Here is a 24,192-nt window from a genome sequence, read left to right as displayed (position 1 = left end):
CCCTGGTCGTGCACTGGGAAGACATAGAAGCACAGTGGTAGTGTCCCGTATGTCCACACACTCACGTGCAGAAAATGCGAGGAATCACATAAACGCGCACAATCCATCTTGCAGATTTAGAAAGCACATGTCCCGAGGGAGCGGTAAAAGTAGTCTCTCTCTCACGCAAACACACACACACACACACACACACACACACACACACACACACACACACACACACACACACACACACACACACGGCTGTCTGTCTGCCAGCGAGGTTCATTTGAGGACAGCCGAGTCATGTGTTGCCGAGCAGCGTGTCGTGTTGTGCAGAGATGAGAAGCGGACGCCGATGTTCTCTTATTGGCTTTCGACTGCTTTTCACAGCCGCACTTTCTCAATTTCTCAGTGCATCATCAAGTATATTTCAGCCCCGCGAAGAGCCGCTTTGCGTCAGGGGCTCGCGCTCACTGCTCTCTGTGTTTGCTCCATGAGATTCCCTCATTGCCTGGCAGCGTCTTATTTTCCACCACATGTTTTGTGTTGTGTCACTGGGAGTGTCCGCAGGGTGCTGCTGATAACGAGACGCAGATTTGCCAGTCAGGCACGTCAGCAAAGCACCGTGGGAGCTAACGTGTCGAGGCCGCGTCGAGTCTCATGGCATTTTAGACGGCAAATGTCAGGTGTAATCCATGACGAACAAGAAATGTCATCTTTTGATGTAACGGTGACCAAACAGGGAAACAACCTTTGGTATAAAAATTAACTTTTTCATTTATGAATAAAAAGCCAATTTTTGCAGTAGGTAGGGATTATTGTGTTTATGTGTTTGTTTAGTGGTGTTTGGCATCAAATACACCTGCCTGGCAGATTACTGCTCCAGGTGAAACATCATGAGTAACGGCAAAGCTTTAACATGGTATAGCAGAATGAAAAGAATAAGCAGTTGTTGTCTGTTAATATGTTTGAGATTGTAAGTAAGTAATCTCTAATAGTACTAATCAGCATTTTCATATTAATGAAGGAAATTGCTGTGTCATGCGAAAGGTTCTGCTTGTAGTGACGAACTCAGAGAGAATTATCACCCAACTCTGCAGTTTTAGCGTCATTCAGCTCATTGTCTTGGCTTTACCTCACCGCTTTGGCTCGCCCCTTACCGCATTCCTAGCATTGTTTTCAGCAAACAAGCTCTGATAAAAGCCACTGTCCGACACCTGCTCAGCAGCAATCAGCAGGCAGACACAGTTAGAGACCGGCTGGTTAAGAAAAGCGAAGAATCGAGCAGCCAAAGCACCGGGTATTTTTTTTTTTTAAAGGATTTGGTGGAGTCCAAAAAAGAGATAAAAGTGAGTGAATATTGGACGTACGTTCACCGGGTGTACACAAACACAACATAACTGAAGACCGCTCTGTGCCTACTGCATGTGTAAAAGCTGTATCAGCTTAATGAAGTGATAATATGACGATGTTGTCTTTACAGCTCGGTTTGCTGCCCCCAAGCAGCCAGAAAAATCAATTAATGCAGGAAAGAGTGTAAATAAACAGACCAAAAAGTGTTTTTTTTAACTGATAGCACATCGATGCTCACTTAATACAGAGACGTCTATCAGTAGTTTACATGCAAAACTGACTCCACCATGTTTGGTGATGCTATAGAGAAGAATTTGAGGTAGTCTGCCATCAAGTGGCATAAAATGTTTACACTTGGAAGGTGGGTTCAGCTCTTTTTTGCCATTTTTGCCATCCCCCATTTTGTAAGAAAGGTAAGCGGAGCTCTATTGTTTTCCTAACTAAAAAACCAGTTGAATGCCAATCCCATCAAAAATAAGACCTCATTGGTTCCGTTTCACTGCAGTGAGCTGTGTGTCCCTGTCCACCTGATGAAAGTCCAGCACTCGCTCTGCTACCAGCTCTAGTTTGGTCTCCACTAAGTTCTGATGAACGAGAGGTTCCTCTCGCAAAAAACGAGCTCATAGGTTGTGCGTGCAAGCAGCTTATTTTCGGCCCATGGTTGCGTTTTTATTGTTAGGCGACCTCTAACCGCCGTACTGATAATGATAGGAGCAAAAGAGGAAGTCGGGGGACGCTGTGTAAAGAGCAGCAAAGTCCGTGTCCGGAGGATTTTCACACTCGAGACCTCTGTTTGTTTTCCGTATGAAATTGGAAGTCAGTGTTGTTTCTTTTATCCCTGATCGTTCCACGGCCTTAACTGCCTGTTTATTATTGTTACCATGAGAACGAAGGTCCTCTAACCCTAAGGCAGCACTTATTTTAACCCAAACCGCGATCTCTCCCTGAACCTAACCGAGGGTATCTGAGGGTGGGGTCAAGGGACCTATATGGTCGTCTAAGTTTGAGGACTTGCTACGACAAAAATATCTGCTTCTCTTTGTTGTTTTTTCATTTGCTGTGTGTCTGCCATTGCCCTGCGAAAAAAACTGACACACACACACACACACACACACACACAGACACACACGCAGGTACTGTGTGTGTGTGTGTGTGTGTGTGTGTGTGTGTGTGTGTGTGTGTGTGTGTGTGTGATTGTGTGTGTGTGTGTGTGTGTGAGAACTGGGTCAGCTTCTGTTGTTATTCATACCACCACTATCAGCCTCATAATGCCGTAGGCATTATGGAAATCACTTGCAAAATATGTGCACGCAAATCCACATCCATATACTTACAGGCACACACACACACACACGTACACACACACGCACACACATGCACATGCACACACACACACACACACACACACACACACACACACACGTACACACATGCACATGCACACACTTAAGCTTTAAAAAACGAACTTTACTCCATTCCTCCCCTGTGGCAACTCTAAAAAGATGGCATCTGAAACCTTTCCAGGCTACAGATTGTAGACTGGGACGTACATAGATGCTGTCTTTCTGTTTGTCTCTAAATATAGCATATTGTATACAGTAGTATCAGGACTGGATTGATCGAAGGTCAGTTGTTTTTCTAGGGTGTAATTAAATCTTTCAGCCTCGTAAAAAAGGCTTAACACAAATTTTAACTTTTGTTAAAATTCGTGGCTTGGCAAGACTCACAATTTGTTTCATGGCTCTTTTTTTCAAAAATATATTCTCTTCTCTCATATCCATCGTCCTTTTACTCCTCAGACACTTCCTCGGGCTCGGAGGGCGAGGGTCAGGGCGACGGCGATGAAGGAGAAGGAGGTGATGGCGAAGAAGAGGACGGCGGAGGCGGCGGAGGAACCTCGTCCAGCCGAGAGGGGAGCATCAGCATGGAGCACTGGATCAGCCGGGCCATCCACGGCACCTCCTCCACCACAACCACCACCTCCTCCACGGCCTCGTCCTCTTCCTCCTCCACACGCAGCGGGGGGAGCGGGGCGGCCGGCGGCAGGCTGGCTGATGTCCTGGCGCAACACGTCCACATCTCCGCCCACCACCACCTCCGCCACCACCATCACCACCGCCACCACAAGACAGGTGAGATCTTAGGACTGAGGCATGACATAACAGTCTGAATGTCCCTATTCCTAGAGCTAATCCGAACTAGAGACTCCTTTACCAAAGGTAAGAGGCACACTTATTAAACCCCAGACACCTTATCCAACTTTAGCCAAATCTAGACCCTATAAGCAAAACCCCTTAGCCATATACAAACACCTTTTGTAAAATATGTACACCCTTTGCAAAGACCAGAGACACTAAGCCAGATCTAGAGACCCTTTGCAACTTCCTGACACCCTAAACCAACCTTGAACACCCCTACACAAATCCAGACGCTCTCAGCAAACGCCAGATTACTTTAGCAAGACACAGCCACGTCCAGACATCTTTAGCAAAGTCCAGGCACCCTTAGTCCACTTCTGAAACCGGTAGCAAACTCCTTAAACCCATGGCTAGAGACTTTTAGCAAAATCCAGACCCCCCTCTTACTATCGCTAGCAAACTCCAGAAAACTTAAGAAAAATACAGAGGTACTTTTTACCTTTAGTAAAATCCAGATACCATTAGACAACTGTTGAGACACTAAGTCAAATCTACATCTAGATTTGGCAAAAACGCAGACTCCTGAAACAGAGGCCTGGCACCATGAGACAAATCAAGACAATCCTTGTTTCCGAATTCATTCTGACCAAATCCAAAGTCACCTGTTGAATGCAAGTCTTTCTCTTGTGCATTTGTTTTTTTTCTAAATAGAGTTTTCAGAAATTTCGAGTAGATTTCATCACATGATGGCTCTCATTTAGCTTGGGGACTTGGTTAAAGGCATCTGGATTCTGCTAGTCTGAAGCGGCAGGTGTGCGTTGGGAGTGGTGGACGCGGGTTGCAGATTACATGTGTTACCACAAGGGATGCACTTATCGCGAGACGTCCAAGGTTCTGGCCTGTCGTGCTGTTGGGGCTCCTCAGAAAAATAAATCATAACAAGCTATACCATTCTATCATCCTGGGTATGGTGGTTACGTTATAATTTATAGATTTGCATAAGGGAGATTGTTAAATAAAAAAAATAAAGACACACTGTCTTGTTTATCTCATTTCTTGTTTATTTAAGAGAATATAAAACATATGCATACAAAAAAAAAGAGATCTAACATGAACAATATCTGAATCTCACATTTGGATTCAGAACTATTTTTGGGGCCCACCATGAAATTTTTCTGAAATATTCCTCTGGAGTTATGATAAATAAGTGCATTAATAATATATTGGTTTACTTTCTGAGTTTCCCCAAACTGGGATATCGGAGACCACCAACTGCCAGGGATCCTTATCCAAAACAATATTTGATGGGTTTTGAGCCAAATCTCCTACTAGAGCAGTTGTTCTCATATTTATTTGTGTGTAACTAAACTATTTCATATTTTGCTGTAGACTTAGAATCCTCAGAAGACCCCGTTGAGGTCCCTGATTCCCACTTTGGGAAGAACAAGGCCAAAAACTTCAAAGCTTGTCTTATTTGGTCTTTAAACAAAGAAACTATCCTTGAGTTTTTTTCTTAGCTGTAGGTAAAGTTAGTTGGCTGTTTAGGGGAAGTGTGTGTTTGACTAAGAGGACCGGAGAGTGTGTGTGTGTGTGTGTGTGTGTGTGTGTGTGTGTGTGTGTGTGTGTGTGTGTGTGTGTGAGCACACAGAAAGGAGGTGGGAGGGCTCAGTCTTTGAAGTTTAGTAGTGTGAATTGGGGGTGTTGGCTGGTAGAGAGTGTTTAGGGGGAGGTCGTATCCTCGTGCACAGTGTGTAAATTCTGTTTTGATGGTGCGTCTGTTTCCTGTATTAACTTCAGTCTATTTTTGTTATCTGTCCTGGCATCTGTCATGTTTCTGAAATTACTACAGTATTACACTTTTTTGATTCTATTTTTTTTTTAAACAACACCTTCTGCAGTTTTATTTTATTTTTCTGACATTCTGTGGGTTTAATGGCAACAGTTTATTGTTGATACTCCAAAGACCAATGTCCCATGAAAACATTTCGAACAGGTCTGAACATAAACGCAGCCATCGTTCCTAAAAAACACACTAAAAATGCCATGGAATTACAATACGTAATATGTTGTCACTGTCCTGCCAAAACCACGTGTAGGTAGGTTCTCATAGTACTGTAAAAAAGATGGTCCAGATCCTCAGATATGGTTGTGTTGGCCCTTTGAGTGTGTATTTGATTTTCTCTAATTGAAAGAAAAACGTAGTATTTTTAATCCATCTTGTAAAGCTAGGTAGAGACTGTTGCTTCCAGCAGAGGAGAATAATCCTTCTACCGATTCTCCCAAGAAGGTAAACGCTATAAAACATTTGAGCTTTGCTTTTAATTGAGCAAGCTTCTGGCGTAGGTCCAAATACAGCGCGCAGAGGGCTGGTTGGAGATTGGTCTTTGATATATCTTTATGTAAACGCCAAATATCCTAGACCAGCATGTGACGAGGTTAGGGCGAGACCAAAACATACAGTATAAGTGGTCTGCAGCTTGGCCTTTAGATGGAGGGCAAGAGGGGTCTAGTTAAGTGGGCCCTTAAAACAGTCTTAGCCTGCATCAGGCTGTGGCTAGCACATGGAGAGGAAGTGTTTATTAATCTAAGAGAAGCCTCCCAGCAGTCATTATTTAGCCTCCTGCCCCGGTCAGTTTCCCGTCGCTTCCTGACATCTTCATCATGATATGTAAATATTTACACGAACACCTAGTGAAAGGGAAAAGTTACAGACTATTACCGACAATGCTGTCTGTTGGTAAATCTGTAAATGAAGCAGCATTTTTTGGACAATTAGTGTAGATCAGATGTTTGCAAAGCTGTAAGAATGAGGCTGATTTGCCACCAACAAACAGACTCGCATTTAATTCCCTTTTTTTTATACCAAGTTCAGAAAGTAGCATCAGTAAGATACAAGAGGAAAGTCGTGGTTTCTCAGGATACGAGATTGTATTCAGACCGTAAATTAAATCAAAATGTTTTTTAAACGCCGACTACATCTTGCATGAGTGATGAACATTTGCATTTCAACAGAATTTATCTTCGGAGGGCAGTGGATGGGCACATGATAAAGAGCCTCAATAAAACCGGCTAGATGCGTGTTTCATCTGGAGCCAAAACTCACTGCAGTGAGCTGGATCGTCGTGGATCCAGTGCAGAATCTTCTGTACACTGCAAGGCCACTAATAGTAAATAAAATAGGGAGTTATGTCTTTCAGTTCAAGTATTTTGAGTGTGTGTCATGGAAAAATGTAATCCTAAATTCCGCTGGAAAAAACTTCTCTGTTCCGTTTATAATGTTACCAGAAAGGCCAAGCAAACAAAAGCAAACCTTTCCGAACCAAGAATGGAGAAGCGATAAAATCAATTCATTGAATCAATTCTGACATTTTTCACTCATGTTTCATTGTGACAGTTCAAGCATGTGGTGGTCGTGAGATGAAGTCTTCAGTGGACATTTATCTAACATCTGTCATCTTTTTACAAACCCAAGCACAGGTTGTGAATTCCTAACCACACTATTTTCCCGCTTAGCTCGAAGGGCAGCAAATGGCGCCTGCGCCACAGCAGGGTGGACGTTCCTTTCCAACTGCTTCAACCCGCGTTCAAAACATACAGTAGATGCATAAAAGGGAAAAAGTGGCCTGCTGCTGCCCCAGTTCCGGTTGTGCTTTTCCCCCCACCGTCTGCTGAGGCAGCGCCGTGACTACATGCTCTGGCGGCGACAGGTTTGTTTTCGTGCCGGCACTGGCGGCACCCGGCTCTGAAGATAATGCGCGGGGCAGGCGCAGCTCCGTCCAAGCCAGCATCCAGCTCCGTCACTGCTCGGATGCGACAGGGAAGGTGCTCTGCACGCCGTTGGTTTGATCGTTTGTTTGTTTGGGCCCGCTTCCACTGATTTCCTGCGTCGCTGTTCCCTGCAGTCTCAAATTAGCAAAGTCAGAAAGATGTTTACAAGGGGAGCAGCTGCTGAAAGCTTGTGGGCTTAGCCGGAGCAGCACTGAGTCAGCTTCAAAGAATGAACTGACAGGGATGGGGAAGATGACAGGAAGAAAATCTATTTTAGAAAATGTTTATTTTGGCAGCCTCACCGTAGGTAGAGTGAACTGTGAGGAAATAGACTGTAGGTAAAAAGTCAGCGCTACTGAAAAGCCACCCGCAGGGGATGGCAAGCAACTGCCACGACCGCAGGGTAGGGGAAAACATTGAGGGGGAAAAATGGATAAATCAGCCCTTTTTTTTGTTCTTCTTCGTCTATTATTTACAGTAAAAACAACTGTTATTGTGGTCTGAGTAGTTAAATTGATGGCAGCCATATTGACTTTATCTCTACCAATCATAAGCTGTGCTACTGAACCGTGTGTGAAGAGCCGAGCCACAAAAGAGAGTCACAAAATGGCAGAGCACCGATTTCCAAACAACGATTGGAGACGTCTGTGCCGTGTCCCTGTTATTTAGAGATCCAGCGCAGCAGGAAAACACCCTTCAGAGATGAAGTAAACTGTAAAGATAGTAATCTGAAAGTGGTGTGTGATGCAACGCTCTGCCTTATCCCGGCACCACCGAAAAAACGAGCGCACAATAAACAAGTATGTCATTTTTTTTTTTAAAAACTGTGTCATCTTTGTCAATTGAAGAGCAACAATATACCTAATAACAACCTAAACAATACGGCTTATTTTTTATAGCACTGAAATCAGGAGAAATGAAGTAAATTGCAAAAACAAAACAAAATGACCACGGGGGAAATTCCTTCCCCAGGACTACAAGGGGAAATTCACCCATCTGCATCTTGTAGTGACTTAAACAAGCAAAACAAGTAGTTGCACAAACTCTCCACAACAGTTTTCCTTTGTAGTTTAAAAATAATAAACATAATTCGACATTTAAACGGGTTTACATTATTGTTACGGGATAATTGGCAAATACAGCTGGTGATAAGAAACCAGGTCCGATGTTTCTGTCTGTTCAGAGGAGCAGAGGCTTGTGTGACATTTTAAGTCCGATTTTTCATTTTCCATTAAGCTCCGTTACGTTTTCTTTTGATCAAACTTTTTCTAACTTTGCCAAGCGTGAAAAATGTTTATGATGCTTGAATCATTTTTGAATTTCTGACGCTTCCACTCCCGTATTTTTATGAGCAAATTAGAAAAAATTCTCATGAAGACAGATCGAGGGAAACGCACTTACTGACCGGTCCGGGTCCAGAGGGTAGTCCCCCATGTCACAGTGAGAAGTTGTGATCCTGTGATTCACCTAAACTGACACAGTGACACCTCAACAGATAGAAATATCACCGTCCGGTCATGTGAATGACCTCCGTGACTGCTGGTGGACGACTCTGACTCCTTCCCCGGTCCATGCAGTGACCAGGTTAGATGTGACAGCTGATGTTGTCTGTTTTTGGTCTTCATTCAGCCTTTGGTTGGTTGTTTTTTCTTTATTTTGACATTTCCACCACATTGCATCGTGTTGTTGTACATTTTTTTGAATTGGCCTAAAGCTTCATCGAGCCCCCTTTTTTTATTTATTTTTTTTTAAATTTTACTGAGTTCATGTTTATCACAGAGGAAATTCTGAGTGTGGGTTGCAGCTGTGTTTCTCATTTCCTTGTTCAAGGCCCAAGCAGTCCAAGTCTCCGGTGTTTTCAGCGTGTGTGTGTGTGTGTGTGTGTGTGTGTGTGTGTAAATACTTAAGGGAGATCGGTCTCTGTACACCCTCATTCCAGCCTCGTTTTTCATTCAACTCTTATCGGAACAGCTCTGCCTGCATGCGCAGATAACTTTTTGTTGCCCCGTATCGCTCCAATTTGTCGTCACTCCTTTCATCCCTCTACATTTTCCTCCAGGTTGCAGATCCCTTTCACAGGATCTCTGTGGACAATCTGGTTGTTATGGTTTACTCTTGGCTGAGTTTAGGTTCACACTGTGCTTGTGTCACTGGCTAGTTTTTTCTTTCTTTCAGATAACAGCAATAAGTGCTCGTTTGTGCCGCCGCTGTTGCTGTGCGATTATTGAAAACCCTTTAGAGGCATATGGTGCTTTTTTGATGAAAGTTGAAATATTGTCTTTTTTTCCAGCTCTGAGCAGTAAAACAGTCAAAATTCTCAGCATCATGAGAACAAATACAGATTCTACATAACCCTATGGTATATTGATGCTGATGAATGTGTCAGTGTTTTAATTTCAATGTCAGCGTTTGTTGTCTTCTCTCACAAAAAGAAAATGAGCTAAAAAAAAAAAAAAGCCATTCGGTATATCACCCCCACCAGATCAGCGTACATAGCATATTACTATAAAAAAGACAGTCCCTGCAAGTGAACAGGTAAACATGCCAAGGTTTTCTCTGCCCAAGTGAAGTAAAGTTGAGGAACTTGAAGACAACAAAACTGTACATAACAATATATCTGGAAAACTTTCAATCATCGCAGTTGAAATCTTCACAAGGTCAATGACCTGTGCTTAATGAAATATCTGTAGACACAGGAGACTTGATTCAGAAATGCAGGTTCTCCATGTCTCTATGAACGTAAACGCATGATGTACTGTGCGAGGCATTTGAAGTCAAACAAAACATCAACCACCGCGTCTGGCGTGAGTCCCGTCGCAGAGCAGAGCAGCCTCGCAGAGCGGTTTAACCCAGTAAGACGTTAGGCCAACTGGACCAGTTCTAGTTCTGGAAGGTTTTATGTGTGTGTGTGTGCTTCAAGTTTACCGGAATTTTTCATCGTGACAGACCCTGACGGGTAAAACGTGCGTCCAAGCTGCAAAGTTCTCGCACCGTTCAACACCTAACGGACGTCGGGAGGTCGTGTAATGAAATCACACACCACAGGTGATACCCCAGGTGACGGCAGTGCTCCCTATTTAGACTTTTTTTTCTCGTGACGAAACACTGCCAGGCCGTTTTAAAAACCAAGCAACACTGAATCACTTGACAGCAACTGATGGCATTTCTGAAAGCTAATAACAAAACGGCCAATACAATGAAAACCTATCTAGTCACAAACTCTCTATTTACAGGTTCCTCTACCTTTTAAAGAACAGACTTGTAGATTCTTTTTTTTGTACAGCATTCTTCCGACTTTCCTCCACATCATGCTGAATTTTCATAGTACCCAGAAAGTAGTATTCCACAAAAATGAAGCATGTTTAAAGTTAGGTTTAGCTTTGATGCCTTTGTTGTGGGGAAAAAAAGAGGCTCCACCGCTGTAAAGTGAGTCGATCCCCCTGATTGACACAGGACTTGACACCACTTTTTCAAGATTCCCCTCCCCTCTTGTTCCTCACATGCAGGCCTTTTAAGCCACCTCTCCTTGAGGAGGAGGAGGCCAGTGCCGGCTGGTACGGTAGAGAACGGAAACTCTGGGCCGCGACGCTCCGGTAAGTTTGAGATCGGAGCATGGCTGGCGCAGGGACGAGAAGCAGGGCCGGTCTCCTGCCATCCCTTGGCACAAGGCAGGGATGTCGTATTTTTCCCTCATAATTTTCAGTGAATCATTCCCCCCCCAGTGTCCTCCGTCACGTGCTTGCTGTTCAAGCCGGTTGTTCCCTGCTGATTAAAGTTGTGCTTAGCCATGTTGTGAAAGCTCAGAAAGTATCATTTCAATGCTAACCTTGCTAGGAATAGCATTGGGCGTAGTTGTAGATGCATGAAACCCGTGTGTTTGTGTGAACAAAAGGAAAAAAGTGCTGCTTGCAGCTTTTTACAGGGCGAATTGTTGACGAGGAAAATCAACAATGCTTTTAAGAGGCGAGATAGCAGCTTGTCTGAATGAGCCCTCCCTCCATTCAAGGTTACTCTGTTTGACGTTGTTTATTGATTTGGCTAATTATGCAGCATGTTTTTAGTTGTTTGCTCAGCCAGAGTAGATCTGCTTTCAAAATGGCTTTTCATCTAAGCCCGAAAGCAGATGGCAGTGGAATGTAGGCTGTCTGCCTGCTTCCTCTTTTTAGTTTTGTGTCAGTCTCTTGTTTTATGCAGCATTCTTAAAATCTGCTGCCTGGAATAACATAAAGCGTATCAAAGAATTCAACCGCTGCTTTTGCCTGGTCAAAAAAGGTTTTCATTATCAGCCCGACTCAAAGAAAACTCGAATGACACGGACTCAGTGACTAGCATGTGTTCTCTTTCTTAAGAGGTGCAAGGCCCCACAGGCCAACTTGATGCCTGGCACAACGCAGTGTCTGGTTTATGAAAAAGCAGCAGCTGATACTCTCATTTATTGAAGTGAGTCGCGCCGTTTCTCTTAGATTGTCAGACTGTTAGATTGAAAACACAGTGACACACGCTGCTGGGAAAAATGAGCGTTCACTTAAAGAAAAAGCTCAAGACCCGACCTCTAATCAGACGTTCATCCTCGTCAGAGAACGACACACCTTGAATCCGTTAACACCGCTCTGGAAGCGCTCCCGTATTTGATGTAATTAAGGCCGCCATCTGTACGAGATCTGCCGGGGTTGCACTGTAGCTTAGCCTCCTGTCAGTGCTGTATATCTGCCAGCGGAAAACTCAGCGGTCTCTGAGGAATAACAGTTCAGCAGTTTGGGAGCGACCGAAGGTCCCTGGATGTTATTCATCAGGTATCTTGTAGTGCTGATGGGAGAGAAAAATTTTGCTGCAGGGCCATGCAGGGAAAGCGATTCAGTTGTTCGTCCAACATGAGCCGCCTAACATGCGTAGCATAAAAAGTGCTCCTTGACTTGTGGTAGTATTACAGATACTGCCTAATTTCCCCTGAGGGTCATACTCCCTTTTTTAAAGGCTGCTGGTTAAAGTCTGTTTTAAAGGCAAGGCAACATACATTCACTTCTGCGGCTCTTTCAGCAACAAGAACAATCCAGAGTGTTTTACCTAAGATGTAAACGGGCTGTAAGACAAGATTTAAAAGACACACGAGGCAAAGTCATGTCAGAGTCCTGGCTCCAGTCAGCGCTGAGCTCCAGCCGGTTATGTTAGAAACCACGAACCAAGCCAGAAATCTTGGTGTTGTCGTGGAGTCAGACCTGAATTTTACCAGTTACAAAGTCAGCCCACTGTCACCTTAAGTGCGTATCGAGGATTAAAGGACTTGTGCCAGCAGGATTTGGAAAAACTAAACACGTGTTAATCTTCAGTCGACTCGACTACTCTAATGATGTTTTTACAGATCTCTCTAAAAAATCGATCAGACACCCGTAGCGGATTCAGAACCTTGCTGCTCGAGTCCTCGTTAAGACCGACAAAGTGGATCATATCACTCCAGTTCTCAGATCTCTACGCTGGCTTCCTTTGTGCCAAAGAAGTGATTTCAAAATACTACTGTTGGTTTTTATAGCACTGAATGGTTTAGGGCCAAAATACATTTCTGATCTGCTGCTACGATATGAACCGTCCAGACCTTTCAGCTGGTCTGGGACTGGTCTGCTTTCTGTCCCCAGAGGTCAAAACTGAACACGGAGAAGCAGCTTTCAGTTTTTCCAATCCTCCTCATAACTGGAACAAACTCCCAGAGAACTGCAGGTCTGCTCCAACTCAAGGCTGAAGACTTTCTGTTTGCCACTGCCTTTAATTAAATCAAATAATTACAAATTTCTTAAACTGCACTTTAACTTTTACTCATGTATTTCTTATTTTTTATTTTCTGATGAACTCTTTTTCATTTATATCTTTTCTATCTTTTAATATAGCTTAATCTTCACATTTTGTCTTGATGCTTTTTATATTTTATGTAAAGCACCTTGAATGACCTCGTTGTTGAAATGTGCCATACAGATAAACTTGCCTTGCCGTGTTTATTTACTATTAACCAAAACCACCATCTCTCCTTACAACATCTTAGCCAAAGTGTGTATGGGAACCCCGTACTTTGGTGTGACAGTTGTGCACTTTGTACGCCTGCCATCCAACTCCAACGGCGACTCTGAACATAATCCAGCCAGCAATTACATTTCCTTCAAAAGAATTTTCTGTTGCAGTTTAGGTTACAGAAACATAATTTCTAGGGGACAGGGTTGGCTGAATGACCAAAAAAAAAAAAATCACATAAATAAATAAATACATTTTTTCCCCCTGTGTTCCCAAGTTAGACCTCTGCTTCCAAATCAAAACAAAGATGGCAGCTCAGCGGCTACCTGGACAGGAAAACATTTGATCTTCTGTTGAAGTTTCTGTTGAAGCTCAGCCGCTGAGCAACAGACTGTAGTGATGATGTAATCTAGAGACAAATCCTGGAGCTGCTCCACAGACGGTGAATAATGGAACAACTGCCGAGAAGCTCCGGCAACAGCCAGTGCTGTTTTACTGGGGTTTGGGCACATTTTCCTGAACTTATAGTTTGAAGCCCTACATTACAACTATCGATAGAAATACCTCAAACAAACACTGGAGACAGTCAGAGATGCAGCATCATTAGACCATCTCCAAAAAGTTGTCACGCTCTGAGATCTAGCTTAGGGAGAAAGCAGCCTGTGTGTGCGGATATATATTAACTACACCATCCAAAATCACTGGAATAACAAAATGCAAAGTCTGATGGTTTCAGTTAAATAAGATAAATCTATACAGTTAAAGGTTTAAGGAGAAAAAATGCATTCCTCAATAGGCAACCAGTCATCATACCGCTGGTCATTTCTGACTGACGGAATGATTCACATGACAGTTCCCTTAAGTTCAGGAAACTATGTGTTGCATTAACACCTGTAATGATGCACTATCATCTTTGAGTTCTGTTTTGCCCTGGCTGTGTGTAACCACGACGTTATACAGGTTGACGGGTAACGCCTCGGACAGCTTTGATGAACGTCAGCCTCCGTCGTCGGTGATCTTTAGTCCTGTGACTGACATCTTACTTTTCAAGGCCATTTTCAAGTTACCTTTTCCATGAGGAACAGTTCAAATTCGTCGAGTAGCACAACACACTGGTGTTTTTTAAATTCTGTTGTATCAGGAAAAAATCCCCAGAGTAACATTCTGACAAGGATTTGGGCTAGGATCGACAGCTGGATCAATCCAATCACAAGTTTTTACCTCCGAGGGCTTTACAAGCTATAACATCATACCACCGTAGACCCTCGATTGGGATAAGGAAAAACTAGGTTTGGCGTGACAGCACCCTAAAGCTGCTAGATTAAGTTGGCAAAACAATGTCACCATAAGGCCTGTTCGGTTGCTGTTCTGGAGCCTTCAGTTGTATCACACAGTCCATCGATCTGCAGATGAGGTTTGCCCGTATGTCATGGAATTATTACCGCGATCCTATCGAAGCCACGCAGTTCGTATTCAGAGCCGAGTGCAAGAAGTCAGAAAAAGTAAAAACGCCTCTTGATTGGCTGACACACTTAATCTTCAGTAATGCTTCAACAAAATTTCTGACAGTCAGTGGATGCGTTTGCCATTGCGGGGGCTTGACCATGTGGCTTCTGAGCCACAGTATCTTTGGCCATCAAACCACCTTTAAACCCTCCTTGACCCTTGGTGGGAGACAGACGTGTCCCGTCCTTGAATCAGCTCCCTCAGCCGGCCTGATTGGTATTCCAGCAGTGAAGGAGGCATTCGTCATCATCCTCCTCAGCCAGGGCTGATATTCCTCCCTGTCCCACATCATCATAAATACATTTTGATGAGATCACTGGAGGCAAGTACTCTCACAAACACACTCACACACCGACTTAGTCCCAAAGAAGGACAGATAGGTGTGCACGCAAACACTTTCCCACATCGATAAACAACACAGGACTTCAGACACTGTATGTCTAGTTCGTTGTAGCTCAAACAGACAGCCCAGATGTTGCCGAGACAGAATGTGCAGGGTGCTACAGTAATTAGCATGCCTGTGCTGTGCGCTGCAGTATTGATATGCAGTCCATGTCTGGATAAAGAATTCTGTTTGGTCCCGCTGGCTCTGGCTCAGTGCTTTGCAGGGAATCATCTCCCTCTCACTCCCCTTGTTTCTTCATTTCTCTGTTTTTCTTGTTATTATATATCTTTCTTTTTCTGAGTCTCTCCGAAGCTTTCAAATCACCCTCAGTTTAATTTTTGTCAGGTTTGTTGGCATGAACGAATGGAAGAGAACCAACTTTTCCAAAAGCGTCTCAGTGCATCAAAAAGCTGTTAGTATTTTGCATTTGGCTTAAAAGTAAGCTTGTCATTGAAGCCGTAGAGCTGAAAACATGAAAAATGGAGTGAATTGATGACAGGAAATTGTACAAATGGAAGGAATGAAGCCGCAGAACCTCGACACTAAGTTATATTAGGTTGCTATTTTCCAATGAGACAATGAAATTAGTTTTAAAGCATAGTAGTTTTTTACATTTGAATTTTGCTCAAGTGTTTTTTCTTTTAATTTAAGGTTAAATTAATGACTCAATATACACCACATAAAGTATGTAGGTTGCAGTATATGTGTACAGTATCTTTACATTGGGGAGCCATGTGGCTGTCCAGGCAGAAGCTGGCTATCTCCCAGGAGGAGCAAGCGATGATGAAATATTACGTCAGAGGGAGACTGAGAGATCAGAGTAGAAATACATCGTCGTTCTGTCACTGGAAGTCTGTGTGCAGCACAGTTCTGTTTGTATGACTGGGAGGTACAATTAAGGCCACGCTGTAGGAGCAGCAGTAATGGCTACTAATGGCAGAAAAGAGAGAATCAAATACTGTTTGTATTAAATATGTATCAATGTCTCCTAATAAAACAATATATCGCCGAAAGTATGTGGACACCATTTTCCTCATTCCCTTTTTGTACTTGTGGTCCCGGGCATTTTGGCCCCTCAGCTCCAGTGAAGAGACTGTTTAATGCTACGTAATCCAACAATATATTAGACAATAGCGTGCAACAGTTTTTTCCTTTTTCAACATGACAGTGCCCCAATGCAGAAAGCCAGCTCCATCGAGAAATGTTTTTCCCGGTTTGGTGTGGAAGAACTTGACTGGTCCGTACTGGGCCCCGATGTCAACCCCATCCAACGCCTTTGGGATGAACCGGGACAGCGACTGCGCGCCAGACCGTATCACCAGCGTCAGTGTTGGACCTCTCTAAAGATCTTGTGGTTGAACGGGAGCAAATCCCCGCGGCCAAGTTCAACATCTGGTGGAAAGACTGAAACCAGAAGAGCGGAGGTTGTTAGAGCAGCAGGTTAAGACCCAAATGTATTGTGATCATGACACAACATGAAGATTAATACTCTATATGCACCCAGTGTATAATGATGTTACCTTGAAAGATTCGGTTTATCAGAAGACCAATAACACTGAAACTTAATGTGATGTGAGGCTTTGGAATAATGCTTTTACATGAATTAAAACTAAAGTTGACGACAATCAAGAACAAAGACTAAAACTGAAAAAGAGAGAAAGAAAGAAAAAACTTGAATAAACCAAAACCTCCTCAGCCATTTTCATTTTCAAATATCTGTTTTTCTGCTCTGTTGCAGATAGTTTTAATTGATTGGTGTACAGGTCATGTTTTTCTACTTGCTATTTCTAGTCACTTGCTATGACTCATAGTTCTTTCGCTGAAGAACTATAAGAGAAGTGTTAGATTTTACATTTCCCTTTTGTTGTGAGTAAGCAGAAGACATATTAGGACGTTAACATCAGCAGTCGTAGCAAACAGTGCTGAGAGACACGGAAATCTCAGTGGTCACAAAAAAAATTCAAGGGAAAAAAAAATATAATTGATTTACAGGTTAATCCTGGACAGTGAAACACGACCGAAGTAATAGTTGAGCTCCAATGAGACAAAATTACTTGGTGGTTAATGGAGACTTTCATGTAACTCAGACTCCACAGGTTTAGTCGACATCCCTCCATGAACGGCCACAAAAATTATGAACACTAAAGGTTTTAATTGGATGGAAATGTGCACTAGATGCCAACAGTATAAATTAGATTAATCGTTTTATTCCAAAGGGAGAAATTAAAACTCAAACTTCTTCTCGCCATTAAAAAAAGAAGGCAAATGATACAATGAGGTCACTTCTATACTCTTTTGAGTCATAGCTTATCAAAGAAATAATCATCAGTGGATTTAACTATGGGCTGATGCCAGAGTGGATTCTTTGGGTACATGACCAGCACTTCTGAAAGACGCCCCTCAGTGACAACTTGCTCCGCTGCCTTTGCACTGAAGGAACCTTCGTGCTGTGCAGCGCGTTGAGCTGAAGTAGTTTTGATCCCTTTTATCTTCTGGTCCTTGACTGAGGCGGCGGAGCTCCACGTGAGAAGCTGAGCGGGAATAAGCAAACGGGGAGGAGAGGGTTCAGGTTTATTATCAAGTGGCCGCCTCTCGCAGCGTCCATTTCTCTGAGGGTGTTTTAGAAGCAAAGCGGAGAGGCACATCCTCCATTTGTGATTTCCAGTGCAGTCAAGTGACAAAATTCTTTATCGCCGACATGTTGACTTTTCTTTATCAGTCAGTTGGCTGTGTTTCTGTCGTAAATACCTTGCACTCATTTTGACTATGTCTCATGTTGGAAGCTACTGATTATGTTCTGTTTCAATTTTCCTCATACTTCTCATTCATTTATACAGAATTGTATACTTTTTTTTTTTTTGTCAACCGCTAATTACTTCTTAAACCTGACTTTGCAGTGCAAAAAAAATCTTAGAAAGTTTTTGAAACATGAGCAAGGCGAGATCCATTTTTGCTTTCACACCGATGGCAGTCCTAAAAGACACACAATGCAAAACCAACCCTTGTAGGGATAAAGTTCTGCTGACTATGAACTAGACACAAAGGGACCCTATCTACACGCATCCCTATTTAGATTCACCACCAATACTTCTCCCTGCATCATTTCATGCTCCGACCACTCAAAGTGAGGAATCCCTCGGGCAGAACAGTACGTACCGTTTGATGTTGTTGGACAGCAGCCGAGCCTCATGAAAGAGGTAAATGTGAAGTATTTGATGCATGGTGGGAGCTTTGAAACATCAGGCGCAGCAGATCTAAATGACCTAAAAACAAATGTTAAGTCGTGGGTGTTGACGGCAATGGAGTGGGGGTATTTTTTTTCCTCAGAGAGACGCAGGCGCCACAGTATGTGGTGGTGGATAGATTGAGAAGATTTGGGTCTTTTGTGGTTGCGTGTTGATCACCGAGGAAATGACGGCAGGAGTCTGATGGGGGGGTTGTGGTTCTGGTTCTGGTGGATTTTTTAGTGCGTATTTGCGAAGTGTGTCCGATCAGCAAGGCCCAGATATCATTTTTCCTGAAAGCTTCTTTGCGGGAAGTTAGTGATAGATCATCCAAAGCCAGATACTTCTTGAGGGTTTTTAACTCTCTTGTGCTAACTCCTCGCAGTGTGTTTTAGCTGAATGTTTAAAGGCAGGTTTTAGCAGTAAATTTCAAAATGCTGCATATATACATAGTTTGATAGATATTAAATATTACAGTACCTGGAATTCACCAACAGGCAACTATTTTGCAACCGTGTTAGTTAACCTGCTCTCCATTGGGGAGTAGCGTTTCTTTATTTAGTCTGAGAATAGCTCATCATATCTGGAGGATTTTACTTTGGTTTAGCTAAAAATTGCTCTAGTTGCTGCAAAACATTCTGTTTCTGTTGCTCTTCTGCTGTTTTCACACCCACGTTTTCCTCTAACTGGACGATGTCAAACAAACACTCAGCTTACATGTCAACCAGCTTTCGACTTGACGGGCATCACTTTGTTTCGGGGCTTACGGAGTGTAAGACAACCCTTAGCTTGTGCAGTATTTTGTGGTTTACGAGCAACATTCTTTTTCCCCACAGAAGAGTTTAAGCTAGTTTCACCATTTGCAGTTTTACTTAAACTTCCGCTCCAACTTCAACCGACAGTTCAACCACCTAAAGTGCGCCAACCTTAACTGTTACTGCCCAACGATATCTGAAAAGCATATAATTATTGCCCTGCGGTTTGCAGCGCAAGCTAGCTCGCTTGAATTTTCTTCTAATAATGTTTCTTTTCTCTGTGTTCTAAGCTAACTCGTGTAAAAAAATCCTTCTCATCCTTACTTATCATAACAAGGGATGTTTATTTGAACTAACAAGATAATTAACCCCAATCTCTGTCATGTATCTACACAGTCAAACTGGTGCCGATTGTAAGAATCCTCATAAAAAATGTTTTAACAGCTGGATGAGTGGGGGTGTGGGGGTACTAACCAGGCCTTCCCTCCCTCCTCGTTCCCCCCCGTTTTCTCACATCCCAGAGAACCACTCTGCCCCTCCAGATGTCACCGGTTACACCAACAACACCGCCAACACCACCGCCACCGATGGGATCCAGGTGGAGAGAGCCCCGGGTGCTGGCACTGCGGCCCAGAGACAGACACCCAAGTACGGCAACGCCGAGCTGATGGAGACCGGAGACGGTGAGTCAGGGTCGGGAATACAATCTGGGGGTGGAGGAAATGATAACAACAACAACAACAACAACAAAACAACAATAAGAAAATGATGTTTTTCCAACGCTTTGATGAGCAAAGTTATATTCATTCATTATCTTCTAATATGACTTGCTCATGTCTTGAAACGTTATTTTGTCCATAATTAAACCATGAAAGTTAACTCTTTTCAAGGTAAAAAGTCTCTGAAAAGGGTATTTAGACCAGTTCAGACTAGATTTTCCACTGAAACCTGTAGCTATGAAAGTTTTTTTCTTTTTAAAGCATGGCCACCTAGAGCGCCTATTGAAGGGAAACTCAACATGAGATGAAACTGAGTTTATTTAGAGTTTACACCTGAAAAAATATTTACAAATATGAACAGTTCATAAAAGCATGAGAATGGAACATCGAACTCCTTCCATCAGATTTTCATGCTTTGAATATGAAGTGCAAACGTCAGTCGTTTTTGGCCCGCTTGCCATTGTTTATGTTGATAAAGAAATTGCGATATATATGATTTTACAGATCACATGACTTGTCAAATAGAGGGTTTTGTGCCAGTGTTCAACCAGTAAATCCCGAGGTCATGTTTGTACAATATCTATTTGAATATGTATGACTTTTATGCAGAAACAGGTGCATCCAAACCTGTCTGAGGTCATTTTTTGGTTTTTTGGCTTCACGTGGATACAGGAGATGTGAGTCTAGAGAGAAACATCGCAGACCAGTTCTTGAGAGACTTCCTAACTTGTTAAATTGCTGGACTGTATGATTTTGATTTTATAAAGACAAACTACTTCCCCCGCAGTTTTTCGCTTCACCGAGTGGATTATTGGGACTCATCGGTCGCTACATGTATGCTAGCTTTTCTCAGAGTGGATTGAGTTTGCTGTTGCTTGTCTGTGGTCTGTCGTGCGAGCACGTCCAGCACGTCCGTGTTCTGAGTCTTTTCTGTGGTCGAACTAAAATGCGTCCGCTTTCCAGCCTGGTTGGAGAAAGTCACCACGGTGCCTTTAAACAAGACTCTTCATCCCCAGCTGCTCCAATGAACGCATTTGTTTTAATGTTTTGGGGTCACGTGAACTTTTTAACGAAACGTTTCAAAAGAAAAAATCTTTTTCAACTGGCTGTTACTTTGTCTTTGATTGTATTTTTTGTCACCTGGGGTATTTGTTGTTTTATTTTGTTTCCATGTTTTTTTTCCCCCTCTATTTAATGTTTCCAGGTTTTGCCTTTGAAACACATTATATTGTTTCCAAATATGAAACGGTCTCTATTCAAGTTTATTTTCATTACGAAAGGAAAATCTCAGAAAAATCAGACACATTTCATGGTCGTCATGTTTGCAATGAAACTCTACAGGCGGCAGTTTTTCTCATCACGGTCGGTTGTGTAGTTTTCGCAGAACTATCCATTAACGTCTGAACAAAACAACAAATCAGAGCAGCAAAATTTGACATCTCCCTTTGTCGACTTTATCCTCACCGAGAGTTGCGTCAGCCAGCTCTTCTAACATTAGAAAAAGCATTAGAAAAGATGATCCCAGATATTTCTGCCGGCGCCACGGAGATGACTGCAGACACCGTCTCATAAGTTCGTCTCCGGGGGAACATGAAGCTGCGTCGGACGGCGGAGTTCCGCGTCAGACACTATGATCGATGCCGGCGTGGACGGAGATGTTGAACGCAGCTCACAGCGAAGCAGCTTGACAGATCAGGTGCCAGAGTTCACAGATGGGAGCTTAGCGGGATGTTTGGCTGAAAGAGACGCAACAAAGCTGAGGCTTTCTCTCAAAGCACTGAGAGGATATCATCAGAGATTCTAAATCTTTTTATTGTCATGCTTACAATGGGTCCCGTCCCTTTTTGTTTTCTGAGATGAGCTTTAGTCAAACTAAGTTGTATCATGAACTGTTTGTTTTGGGATTTTTGAGGACTTAATTTTTGATTCACAATGTGGGAGCAGAGATTTCCCTTAAGACTGTTGCCCTCTGTTTGCTCCCTCTAGTAGTATTTACATCTTAACATATGAACTTTTTTTGCCCAATTTACCTGGTGTTTGGAGGCATTTTACTCCCAGCGATTATCTATATAATTTTTCCTGAAATGTTTCGCCTCCTTTTGGAAGGTTCATTTTCGTTTGCTGGACCTTGCTGTTTGAGCTTCTTCACATTTTATGAACTTTAAAGGGAGTTTGCTCGACGGAGATTGTGAGTGGATGAGAATTTGCCCTGGGCGGCAAGAAATGAGGCAAAAACATCAAAACAGTGCAAAGGAAAATTAGTGATTTACATTTATGCATGAGTATAATTCACTTTGCATTCAGTATAAACACATCTTTTGACAAATGTGACAAAGTTCAGCACTGAAAAAAAATATTTTCAAGGTCAACTTGAAGTATTAGTTTTGTTCAAAAATCATTTTCTTTTATCATTTAAGGAATTTTTCCTTTCCGTTTTTATTTTTTCGCCTTGTATTGAGTTGGATTTTCATAATTGCAATCTGCTCTCTATGTGTACAATGTGTTTGCAAGCATTTGTGTTCTTGGCCCTCCCCTCTACATGCTGTGAACAACTTTGCATTGCTTTACTTTGCATAATTGGTGTGACTATGTACCTATGAAGTGTAGTAGACCAAAAGGAGATGTGTTATTTACTCATGTTTCTTTTATTTTATTCTAAGATACAAAATGACAAAAGAGTGATCACAAAGAAAACCTAACATTTTCAGGGAAGTCCCCAAACTTCCTGTAAATTGTTTGTCACGTGTTCATCCGTGAAGATTTCCCCGCCACGGTTTGATGGGGACGGAAACAGAAAGTCCACCAGAGGACCGAGGCGAACACTACCTGCCTCTACGGGACTTGGCGTCGCAGCTGCGTTTTCAAGGTTATTTTGCCAACACTCGGTTCGGCCTCCGGCTCACCCCGGCCAAGTCTGCCCATCCAGATCTCAGCACTTACACTTCCATCCCACCTCGCCGTCTTAAAGCGCTGCGCTCTGTGTCCGGTGGTTTAATAAACTATTAAACGAGCAATCTGCAGCCATGCGTCATCTCATATGCCGCTTTCACCTCTATCCCATCGCCGACCGTCACGTTCAGCGGCAGCTCTGTTGACTGCTCACTCGAGGAAACGTTGCCGCTTTAATGTGGATTGAAAAACTTGATGTTCTCGCTCATCAGAGATGAAGCAGCAGGAGGCACTCAGCATACCGCTCGGTGGTAACGTGAAAGCGACGACTGCCTCACACGTGCACCTGTGGAAAGCACAATTAGGCGTTTCCTGCGGGACTTAGATTAAAGTGTGTGTTTTTTGTGTGTGCTCCTCCTCCGCAGGTGTTCCAGTCAGCAGCAGAGTTTCAGCCAAAATCCAGCAACTCGTCAACACTCTGAAGAGACCCAAACGGCCGCCGTTGAGAGAGTTCTTCGTCGACGACTTCGAGGAGCTCCTGGAGGGTGACTAATCCACTCTCTTTACTTTGAAAAACATTTGAGATTACGCCTTTTCAAAAAGTGTTCTTTTCAATCTTCCTTTATGTATTCATCTTTATTTTATTCCGTCTGTTCTACATTGCGTTTCATACTACGTCACCGTTTTGCTTAGTGATTGTTGATCATTTGGAGCTAGGGAAGTGGTTAAGGGACCACGTCAACACACCTAAGTCAAAGAACAGCAGAACAACAAAGCAGCATGAAGAACAATATCCTTTGTAAGTAGGGACACTAATACTAATGGTTGCGTTGCTGATGGCGGCAATAACAGCAAATATAGTGATACAAACGACTACAACTAATAGGAAACCAAAAACTCCAGTGAGTGCACACATATCAAGAAGAAAATATTCAAGTGTTGCTGTAACTCACGCAGCTGAAAAATAATCCACACAGACAAATCACCATGGCCAAACCCCGTTTCCTGATGCTTGCTTTGACAGAACTGAATCTGACTGATTAATATTTCCTTTTCCCTTTCCCTTTTTTGTTTTTGTTTTGTTTCAGTGGCAAAAGCTGCAGAGCCAGAAGTTAATTCATAATTTAAGCTTGAATAACAAATGTTGGAAAGACTCAGTTTGGTTCAATGTGTCCTTAAGATGCATTAACGCGGTATTTTGTTTGATTAAAAGCTCATTTCCTTCAAGGGAACATTCTCTGTGATACAGCAATGATTAATACGTGGGGTTATATCATTCTTCACGCCCAGGCTCTTAAATCACACGAATCAAAGTTCATTCATCGTTAGAGGTCATCACGATTACTCAGTCAAAAAATGCTGTATTACCATCATGATATTGTATTTCTAAGCAGCCTAAAGTTCATCCACCAGATAAATAATCCGTCTTCTATATATCTGCTTTGAAACATCATTTTCACAGCTGTAATTCTTTCA

The 24,192-nt window shown here is 42.8% G+C and overlaps 1 protein-coding gene across 7 annotated transcripts in view; it reads left to right on the top strand.

The window, feature by feature from the left end:
• Window positions 1-24,192, top strand: part of LOC120799323 (disco-interacting protein 2 homolog C) — a 221,060-nt gene that overhangs the window by 135,716 nt on the left and 61,152 nt on the right. For 6 of the 7 annotated variants that reach the window (XM_040144418.1, XM_040144415.1, XM_040144417.1 and 3 more), the window contains exons 5-7: window positions 3,135-3,467; window positions 19,630-19,791; window positions 23,142-23,261. In XM_040144418.1, the coding sequence (XP_040000352.1) occupies window positions 3,135-3,467; window positions 19,630-19,791; window positions 23,142-23,261 (615 nt within the window). The remainder of the gene's footprint in view (window positions 1-3,134; window positions 3,468-19,629; window positions 19,792-23,141; window positions 23,262-24,192) is intronic. The other variant, XM_040144416.1, reaches the window with a different exon arrangement.

This window comes from Xiphias gladius, chromosome 14 (assembly GCF_016859285.1).
Source record: "Xiphias gladius isolate SHS-SW01 ecotype Sanya breed wild chromosome 14, ASM1685928v1, whole genome shotgun sequence".
NCBI classification, from domain to species: domain Eukaryota; kingdom Metazoa; phylum Chordata; class Actinopteri; order Istiophoriformes; family Xiphiidae; genus Xiphias; species Xiphias gladius.
The sequence above is the reverse complement of the archived record's forward strand: the minus strand, read 5'-3'. Positions and strand labels throughout refer to the sequence as shown.